Source organism: Haliaeetus leucocephalus, unplaced genomic scaffold (genome assembly GCF_000737465.1).
Source record: "Haliaeetus leucocephalus isolate CR32 unplaced genomic scaffold, Haliaeetus_leucocephalus-4.0 Scaffold536, whole genome shotgun sequence".
NCBI lineage: Eukaryota > Metazoa > Chordata > Aves > Accipitriformes > Accipitridae > Haliaeetus > Haliaeetus leucocephalus.
The window spans coordinates 1332667-1343031 of NW_010972972.1; the positions used below are offsets into that span (position 1 = coordinate 1332667).

Consider the following 10365-nt stretch of genomic DNA (forward strand, 5'->3'; position numbering starts at 1 on the left):
GGGACGGGGACGGGGACGGGGACGGGGACGGGAACGGCGGGGACAGCGCAAGGTCGTGCAGGTCGGAGCCTGGCCCCGGCGGGAAGGCCGTGAGGGGGTGGGTGGGGGTGTGCGGATATGAGTAAAAGCTCATGGGTCGAGGTAAGGACAGGGAGATCGTTCACCAGTTACCATTGCGGACAAAACAGACTGGACTTTGGGGAAATTAATTTAATTGATTGCCAATCAAGCCGGAGTAGGGTAATGAGAAATAAGAACTAAATCTTAAAACACCTTCCCCCCACACCTCCCTTCTTCCCGGGCTCAACTTCACTCCCGAATTCTCTCTCTCCCCCCGCCAGCAGCGCAGGGGGACGGGGAATGGCGGCTGGGGCCGGTTCCTCACCCCTTGTCTCTGCCGCTCCTTCCTCCTCAGGGGGAGGAGGACTCCGCGCTCGGCCCCTGCTCCGCCGTGGGGTCCCTCCTGCAGGAGACAGTCCTCCACAAACTGCTCCAGCGCGGGTCCCTTCCCCGGGCTGCAGTCCTTCAGGCACAGACTGCTCCAGCGTGGGTCCCCCGTGGGGTCACAAGTCCTGCCAGAAAACCTGCTCCAGCGTGGGCTCCTCTCTCTCCACGGGGCCACAGGTCCTGCCAGGAGCCTGCTCCAGCGTGGGCTTCCCATGGGGTCCCAGCCTCCTTCGGGCATCCCCCTGCTCCGGCGTGGGGTCCTCCCCGGGCTGCAGGTGGAGATCTGCTCCCCCGTGGACCTCCCTGGGCTGCAGGGGGACAGCCTGCCTCACCAGGGTCTTCATCACCACGGGCTGCAGGGGAATCTCTGCTCCGGTGCCTGGAGCATCTCCTCCCCTCCTTCTGCACTGACCTGGGGGGCTGCAGGGCTGGGGCTCTCACATATCCTCACTCCTCTCTCCAGCTGCAGTTACTGTTGCACAGTAACTTTATTCCCCTTCTTCACTCTGTTCTCCCAGAGGTACTACCGCTGTCACTGATGGGCTTGGCCTTGGCCAGCAGCAGGTCCGTCTTGGAGCAGGCTCTTGTCCGACATGGGGGCAGCTTCTGGCATCTCGCAGAAGCCACCCTGCAGCCCCACTGTTACCAAAACCTCGCCACACAAACCCAATACAACTGTATGCTTTCTGACTTAATACATGTCTCTGACTAAGACTACAATAAAAAAAGTCCTTCCTTGTGGAATATAAAAGCAGAGTAGATATCTTCAAGATTTCTTTAAATCTTTACAAAGTATGGATTTATTTGTTTTTTTTCTTACTGTTCTATTTGACAGTTAAGTCAATTTAAATCTGGAGTATTGCCGAAAGCCTCGTCCAGTTAGTGTCCTCCCTTGTTCTGCAGGCATTAGGGATGGTTGTGTTAGAAGGTGATCCAGCTGGAACAAACAAGTACGCTGCCCATTGTTCCTCTGAGCAGTTTTCATCTCTGTGTTTCCCGATCCAAGCTGGTGTATGGCCCCAGGGTTGAAGGTGCTCAGGCAGGAGTATCTGCAGGGTGAGACTGTCTGTTTTCATCTCAGCGAGTACTTAAGTTGGCTTAGAGTGATTGTCAAACCACAGCGGCAACATCACTAAAGAAAGCAGTTTGTTAGCGTTCACGTAGTCATAAACATCACAGACATCTTTAGCTGGATTGTGCCCTTTGCATCTGAAAACTCTGCCATGCATCTGTGATTGCATAGTGCCAAAAGAGTCTAAATGTTTATTTGATACATACTGGGGCTGTGTAACTTTGATTACGTTTGTTTGTTTGTTCCTTATGATCCAGGACTTCAAGATGACAGGAAGAGAGTTTCTTGAACTAGATTCTCCGCAGCGAAGACTATATTTGGAAAGATTGAAGCGGATGGAAGTCATAGAAAAGATACTCAATGAGCTTCCTAAAGCAGATCAGTAAGTGCTGGTAAAATAAACGAAGATAAGTGAATCAAACATTTCAAGTCTTTTGGAGGCTTTTCTTTTCCCTTACTCTTGTATTACAAATCTTCCTTGCAGTTATAAAAATATTTAATTGTGAAGATGTTTATTATTGTCCAGAACAGAAAATTTGTTTCGCATTTTTTAAATATGGTTAGTTCACTGTTATCTCTGATCCTGCTCAGCTGGTTTCTGGCATGTGGTCCCCAATGCTTAAGGTTCTGGGACAGCTGATCAGCCCTGACTGGCCCTGAGCATTCATACAGTGCTGTGCTAGGGCTAATAAATTTTCTAGGAAACTGAAATGTTGGCAAGAATAAGGCAGATACCTTTGTGGTTCTGCAGGAGTCATCTCATGTCCCGCAGGGCTGGCCTGGGACCAGAACTGAGGGAGCATCAACCTGCTAGTTCCTGCATTTCATTCTGCACTGCTCCCCGTTTCAGGAAGGCGAGACTGAGGTGTCCAGGTGGTGGTGGACGAGTTAGCTGGAGTCGTGCGGGCTCATCAGCAGGGTTCTGTGCAGCACAAAACCAGCTAAATGCCTTCTGGGCATCATAAACAATCTTTCCGTGTTTTGTGATACTGCGTTTCACTGCAAAACCTTACTGAACCTGAGCTGGCTCTGTAAGGAGCTGTTTGCACATGCATATCATCTTGGATAAGCTCTGTATAAATAAGAGTAATCAGAAACTTTTTTTTTTTTTTTTTTTTTATTAGGACTAAATTGCTGGATAAACCTCTGCCATTACAGTCAGTGGTGCAGCTTTCTGTAGGATCTGCTGCACTCACATTCAACTTTTAACGCTTCTCCTTCCCCAGATGAGCTGGGGAGCTAAGGGGGAGGCAGGTTCCTCAGTTCTGAGGTGGTAACATCTTGATAAAAACTGTGGAACCTAGGCACTGCTGGGCCTTGGAAAGAAATAGCTGCTGGGATGTGAGCCTTTATTTGAAACTGCCTTGGCAGGACTTAAAAGTTTGTATATCCAGAAGGGAGGTCAGTAGTGGCTGGAAGGAAAGAGGAAGCATCCTACAGTCAGATTGAGAGAGTTCATGCTCACCAAAGTTCTTGGTTTTTGACACTAGGGAGCTAGTATTAAAACAAACAAACAAAAAAAACCCCAAACAACAGACAAAAAACCAAACCCAACCCTTCCATCCTCCCTTTCTTTCCTTTCATGCAGTGTAGCAGTTCTGTACATCAGTAAGCCTGAGTAGATTCTGATGGTTCTGGGTACATTAACGTGCTCTATGTTGGCTTCTCAAATACGCTGCTAAATTTTAATCTATACCTATGTGTATGCACACATGCATTTCACTGCTTGTGATTTTAAACATACCAGTAGTATGAAATGGCTGGTTTGCAGAATCTGTACTCTCTGGGGAGAGTCTGTAAATGACATCTAGTATTGGGGGAATGGTGATTTGAAAAGCAAATAGGTCCATTTCTTCTTCAAACCACAAAAAAAGAAACATGCCTCCTAAATAAGGGTGAGAGATCTGACCACTGGAGTCCTTTTGCTATATAGTATCAGAATTGAATTGTTAGTAGCTTATTTTCGTGTTTGAAAATCTGATGCATACCAAGCTTAAAAGTGTTTTCCTGTTCAAAATGAGAAACAGTTGGTGTCATTGATGTCAGATATTTTTAATGTTTTAGGTTTTGCAGAATTAGCACCTACATCTCTGAAGCCTTTTTTGTATGGTTTGTCAGTGCTTAGTGTTACTCTAAGCATTAAAATGTGGAAGAGTTTTAAATAGGTGGATTTTTAAAAAATCATATATTTTAATTACTAAATGGTTTAGAGATTGTCACATTTGATAATTTTGCAAATAAATATGACATTTGGCCAAGCATAAATTTTGTGACCGGTTAAGCATTTTATTTTCTTCAGGGCTTTAGTGGTAAATCCAACTTATGACGCATTTTAAAAACACACTTTTAACATAATAATATTGGCACAGCCTCAGAATCGGGAGTGCCTTCCAGTTAATTGCTTTGCCTGGCAATAGTTGTCGTTCTGGGAATTTTAGATTTGTGGAAAACTAAAGCAAAGAGTTGTTTCCACTAATCAATCAGGTGTGCCAGGTATAATGTTATAGGTAATGCACAAATTCCTTCTGGAAGCCAAACGAAATAAATCACAAACTGCTCATCAGGCTTGTAAAACTGGCACGCTTTTGCGTTCCCTGTCTTGCGTTACCTGCGGTGATGTAATGTCCTCAAGTGGGAACTGTTTGTCAAGATATTAAATGCTGACTATCTCTGACCAGACTTTGTTCTATTCTGCCTTCACCATATTACAGATTGCAACAGGAGTAGTTGCTCTAAGCCATATGTTAAAAACACGGTAGATATCAGTATCCAGTCCCTCTGTTATCAAGGGAAAAATAGAAGTCTCAGTTCTGTAAACCAGTGCATAACCTTTAACTAGCGTAACCCCCTAGCAAGATAGGACCTTAAATTCACATTTTCCATGCACACAAGGAAGGCTTACAGCTCTTCAGCTTCCAGGATCAGTACAAATGATCTCCCAGCAGCTGCTGAGATCGTTATTGCAAGATCTCAGTTGCCATAGTTGTCCCACCTGATCTGTTCTGTAAGCTCTTAGGTTGAAACTAAATCTGTACTTTTGGGGAAGCAGGCTAGAAAGAAGGCTGATGACAGGAGCTAGCTGTGATTATTTAAATATATATATATATATAGTTTATATATATATTTTTTTTATTTCTTTTGAGAAAACATACTGCTTAGAAACATGCTGATTAAGAGAGCAAATTTCATGAAGTTTCCATCAGCCATAATAAATAAAAAATTATGTAGAAAAGACTTCTCAGCCTTTCTGTCCCTTCATTCTTGAGGTGTGTGTAAACTCAGACATATAGCGAAGGATGCTGTACGGGTTGCTTTTGAAAGTAGTTACTCTCCATTTTGCACCAGTGAGAGATTTACATCTCTTACCTCTTACTGTAGGATATTCAGAAGTGAATTGCAGCACTGAGTAAACCAAACTTTTCTACAGTTCTCAATTGCTGAAGCAACTTTCCTTCTTTCACAGGAACCTTTGTAATCATGGAGCATACTTCCTTGGAGCAAATGCAAGCTTACTTGGCTTAGCAGCAAATAACTTCTTCAGGAACATCCTACATGTCAGAAGGGCTTCCTTAGTGTCTGCTCTGCCAATGGCTTTTATTCCGTTTCTTTCAACAGTAGCAGCTTATGAAGTATTTGTGCGTAAGCCTTTATTTTCAGGTAAAAACCTCTTTATTCCTTGTTTTCCAAAGGGCTTTGCTTTCTGGACACACTTGTAACACTAGAGGAGTTTTTCCTCTCTGCAGAACCGAGGTCTCAAACTGTTGTGGTCTTGGAGAACCTCAGTTTGTAAAGCAGGGTTTGAAAAACAGTTCATTTAATGCATTGGGCAGCAGTGAGTTCTTGAAGTTGAGTGGGAAAGCACATACATATGTAGATTCATATATCTTCATTAAAAAATTTTTACGTGTCACTGAAGTTTAGCATTTTTCACCCAAAGTCATGTAAAAGTGACTGCAACAAAGCAGTTCAGTTTCCCCCACCCGTATGATTTTATTTGAAGGTCAACTTTAGAGTGGTAATTTCTTTGTGGGTTGGAATGAGGGTGATTTTTTTCCAAAAAGAAGAGTCCTGCTTTCAGAATTTCTTGCATACCGCTACAGCTTAGCCGTTTCTGTCAAGCACCTGCTTCCACGTTGTTGCACGCAGCTTATAAATTGATGTGGTGGAGCTACGTGGATACTGACAGTGAAATACTGTTTGTCATGCAGGTGAGCTAAACTGTGAGGTCTGCGCTGTGGTCAGAGGAGGATTAATAGGGGCTGTCGTGGGTGGCCTCTATCCTGTTTTCCTGGCTCTCCCCATGAACGCGAGCCTTGCAGCCAGGTACGTCTTATTAACCTGCAATGAGTGGAATGTATTTGTTGGTCAAATCTTCAGTTCAACTTCTGTGGATTTTTAGTCTATGCACACCTGTCTTCTTTCAGCCTTTTAGTATGTGGAGGGGGATTTATATTAAGGGCTTCTAATTAAAAGGCACAGCTCCTAAGAGATACACCAAGCCTCCAAAGCCAAACAAGATCTTCAAAATGATACACTGTAAAGCACTTGTGTTTAGCTGGAACCTTCCAAGCTACCCACCATGGGCCTGGGTACGTGAAATTGTGGCTGCTGTCCTGCCAAGCGCTGAAGATTGCTGCTTAGTGCCGTCTGGCTGGGCGGCCGAGAGACCTTGCTGGTCCTGGGCAGCGCCCAGCAGCCAAACTCCCTGGCAGGTGTGATTCTGTGGACTGGGTCAGAGCACAGCGAGGGGATGGCAAGACGTCAGTACGCTCAGGATGATTTATAGCATTTATCCAGAGAGCTCAGTACCACCAGGTGAATGTAACTTAGGGTAGGAAGGAGACAATGAGTATCTACCTAAATATTTTTAATGACTTTAATGTTAAATCTTGACACTTAAATTGGATGAAAAAAAAAAAGTAAGTTTCTACCACTGTTTATGTTGTTTAGGTATTCTTCATCTCCCTTGCCAGGGAAAGAAAATCTGCTACGCTTCTGGCTCACAACTTCTCAGCCTGTCTTTAGAAAGACGAGTTGGGGTGTACTTATACAGGTTCTGACTGGATTATATCTTGCCACTAAACATCATGGAATATATATCAAAGTACTGCAGCAGATGAACACTAGCAGGGATCCTGAAGAGTTATAAGCATGAAGTTAAAGCAACTTTTCAGTTGCCTTCGATAAGTAACCATAATAAACAAAGAAAGAAGTTGTTGCTTGCTGTCTTTTTTAAATAGAAAAACAAAGTTAAGACTCTGCACTGGCATTCTTTTCAGTTCTGAACTTAAATGCAAGTTAAATTTTTCATTATGTCCAGCTGAGTGTGTACACCTGAATACAAGCTTTATAAGGACAGGTGTCTGTCTTTGGAAATGGGGGGGGGGGGGGGGAAAGCATTTATATTGCCTGCTCTAAGGTGATGCTACATCTTTTAGAAGCTGTATAAATGAGTATTATTGAAAAAGCATTTTTTCTTCATAATGCAAACCACAATGATTTAAAAAAAGGGGGGGGCGGTGTCAAGGCAAGGGTTTTTTTAGAGATTCCTCAGAACCTGAGTATTTTTCTGAATTCTGCTAGCACAGCATTTCTGTCACAAGATGACCCCCTTTCGGCTGTTACGAGGGTCACTCTGTACACCGTAGAGAACACTTATTATCACAGAGCAGTCAGGAGTGATACTGCTGTCAGACTTCCCAGCATATAGATCAAGTGACCAAAAAAAAGCCCAGTCAGGACACACTTTGTCCTTGCAGCCAGTTTGCCTTGAAATTAGATTTTTCCTTAAGCAAGGAACTGTGTTGAGAGGCCTCAGGTGGCTGGTGCTGTTACTGTGGTATCGCAGCTACCTCTGGTTTTTAAGATCAGTGGTCTGGAGTAATGCATTTATGAGTCAGGCCTGTCTTCACATTGACAACTGACTGTATGTTCTAGAGCAATATAAATTGCTGATTTTCCTACTGCATGAGATATCTGTATGGTATTCCGCAGTTTGAGAACTAAATCAGGATTTTTTCTACAGAAGCAATCATCTCCATCTGATGTATGGTCTTAACTGTAAAACCTGTATGATTACTGGTCAACAATCGTGTACACTTCAGTAAAGTTCTAGTATCCCCTGAGATGCACATGGAAATACTTATTAATGAGAATTAAGAATTCAGCATCGAGACCCTTAATTGGCTTGGTTTAAAACTTGTGCTCTAGCACTGCTGAAAAATGTGTTAAAGGAGTTTCATCGTGTTTATCTACTTTTTCCTAACAAATTTGTTGTTACAGCAGGAAAACCATGCACTCTATTTCTCTGTAAGCAGGAGTAGCAGCCTGATTTGTACAGGGAAGCAGCAAAGACAGACTGCCTCCACAATGGTTGTTATGTAAATTGGTTTAGTTTTCCTTAATTCAAAGTATTGCTGTATCATGTGGTGTTCTGATACTGGCCTGCATCAAAACAGAGAGCTGGGCCTTACCTTCATCACCCCCACTTCAGAGATTCTCACAGAGCAAGTATTTTGCAAGACAGTGAGTTATGGTATCTCCAGAAGTCATCAGACTTTAACCAACAGAACCACTTACCTGCGATAATAAAAACATAAAATAAAGCCATTACTTTGCAATAGTATCTTTAAGAATGAAAATTAATGGCTCTGTGGTTATTGCGAGCATTTAACAAGATATAGTTAAGATATTGTAAACAGATCCTAGTGCTTTTTAAAGTGTGAGATTCAAAACCATCTTCCATTCCATGCACTATTTTCATTTTTGTATCAATTCAAGCGATAGTCATTCTCAGAGTAATTAAAATGCATGCTCTGATACTTAGTGATCTGACTTGGACAAACCCCCCTTTTTTAGACACTATTTCTTAGGGTGAAAGGTGAAGATTGTATGTAACAAGAAAAAAAAAATCACATTCCTCAATGTTTTTTAGTAAGTTGCAAAGACTGATACTTCTTTCCGGCATAACAGATGAACACACAAATTGCAAATACATATTTTAAGTTTTCTGCATGGGTTGTGTCAAAGGTCAGCTATACACTCCTTAGGCAAGAAAGGTGTTATGTTTATAAAAAAGGAAACTTTCCAGTTGTACGCTATGTACTTCTTAAACAACTGGGGAAAAAAAAAGTTCTCAAAAGTAAGTTAAAGAAAGACTGAAACTGCTTCAGAGTTCAGCAGGACACCAAGATGCTGTCAGTCGGTTCTAGCATGCACGTGCGTGAAGGAGCGCCCTCACGGAAACCTGGAAATGCTCCTTCCATTCCCCGTTCTGCACGGGGGGCACAACATACCTCATGCAACTCTCAAGAAGTCAAAGGACGAGCTTTTACCAGTTCTTGGCCTCCTACCCACTGTAACAATCTCCTTGCAAATGCTGCCTCCCTGCCGAAAATCTTCGTTAGAAGAAGTTTTAGTTGTATTCTTCCTTCTACCATTTTAGTAGAAACAAGCCAGTCGCAGACTACGTATCACAGCAATAGCTTTTACTGCATTCTTAGAAGAATGCACGTGTCCAATATAAACCCGTAGAAATGGACTTCTGACTACTTCAGGTCTGAACTACTGCCAAAAGAATGCCGAGAGACTGGCTATAGATAAGAATCAACAGAAATACTAAAAAAAGCACTGATTTTATCCTCTATATGTACCATTTTTGATGCTGAATTTCAATACGACCATTTATTCCACAGCCCTCGGCAAATTATAGCCTCATCTCCCTTGTACCTGCCCTAGTCCAGCTATCCTCCTGCTAATGAGCAAAGGCAGAATTATTTCTCCAAATCTGCATATCCCACTTAAACTGGGTGAAAAACTGTAGAATCAGCAACTGTCAACGTGCAATTTTACACAGGGCGTTCTTTAAACACAAAGCCCATTTGTACAACCCCCATACCTAATATATCTCCTGAGACGTTTACAGTCTAACTAATAGCATACACAACCCTATAAACGGAGTACTGTTGATTCTAGCAGAAAACCTGTTTAACAACAAGCTCTGGAGAACACAAGTTTTTAAAAATCAGTAAATTTACAAAAAGACCTTTGTGTTTTGCAGAAGATCTCTGTGTTTCACAGGGAAAACTGACTACAGTTTTGACAAGTGGCATGACAAATCTCATAATCTGCAAGTACCAAGAAATGCCAAGTGTTGGAATATGGTTCCCTACATTTACTTTGGTATCATCCGTCCTGGCAGCTAGAGATTACAGAAGCACCGATTTGGTTTTTTCCTCCCAGATGCTGCTAAGCTCTTCAGAGGAAAGAGAAAGAAGTTAATTTAGAATGCTACTAAGAGTCACAGCACCAGACTCAAACTCTAAAGGACTAACAGGGAACTGAGCATGAAATTGTTTCTTGTTTAACTGCTAAATAGTCTTCAAGCAGCTGTGGGGTGGAGAAATACTGGAAAACGAAGGTAGCGTGGCCATGCGGTTTAACACTGGTGGTACTTCGTTCTGTGGTACGTACAGTTTAACAAACACAAACTTCAGTGCTGAACAGGGTATTTTCTACAACCGGCGGCCCAAAAGGCAGAGCCTGCCAGTATGTTTTTAAATTTTTAAGCTACGTTTTTTTGTGAAATGTTCCTTTTTATCAAGCTGCAGACTACTTTCACTAGAATGCCTGGATGCTAGAAAGCCAGCACGCTATTTTAAACTGCTCTCTACCAATAAAGCATTTATGATTAACAGAAATCAAAGAGTACAGTACATGGCTCACTCTGGAGCTTTAAAAATGTTCTGTCCTTTCAGCACCCTCAAACCTTTTTTTACACTCACTCCAGCGTTTTAGCGTGGAAATAACAATTTGATGAAAGATTATGGTTTAACAGCATATTATTA

The 10365-nt window shown here is 42.5% G+C and overlaps 1 protein-coding gene across 1 annotated transcript; it reads left to right on the forward strand.

The window, feature by feature from the left end:
* Positions 1-40: 40 nt before the first annotated feature.
* On the forward strand, positions 41-6723 carry TMEM126A (transmembrane protein 126A). The gene is made up of 5 exons (XM_010576560.1): positions 41-61; positions 1777-1901; positions 4983-5176; positions 5728-5842; positions 6470-6723. Exons 2-5 carry the CDS (start codon positions 1786-1788, stop codon positions 6666-6668), a joined length of 624 nt encoding a protein of 207 aa, XP_010574862.1. The 5' UTR covers positions 41-61; positions 1777-1785; the 3' UTR covers positions 6669-6723.
* The last annotated feature ends 3642 nt before the right edge of the window (positions 6724-10365 follow it).

Coding starts and splice junctions, on each gene's coding strand:
- TMEM126A (XM_010576560.1), top strand. CDS start 1,786: ATGACAGGAAGAGAGTTTCTTGAACTAGATTCTCCGCAGCGAAGACTA. Junction 5,177..5,727: donor GCGTAAGCCTTTATTTTCAG/GTAAAAACCTCT, acceptor TTTGTCATGCAG/GTGAGCTAAACTGTGAGGTC. Junction 5,843..6,469: donor AACGCGAGCCTTGCAGCCAG/GTACGTCTTATT, acceptor TATGTTGTTTAG/GTATTCTTCATCTCCCTTGC.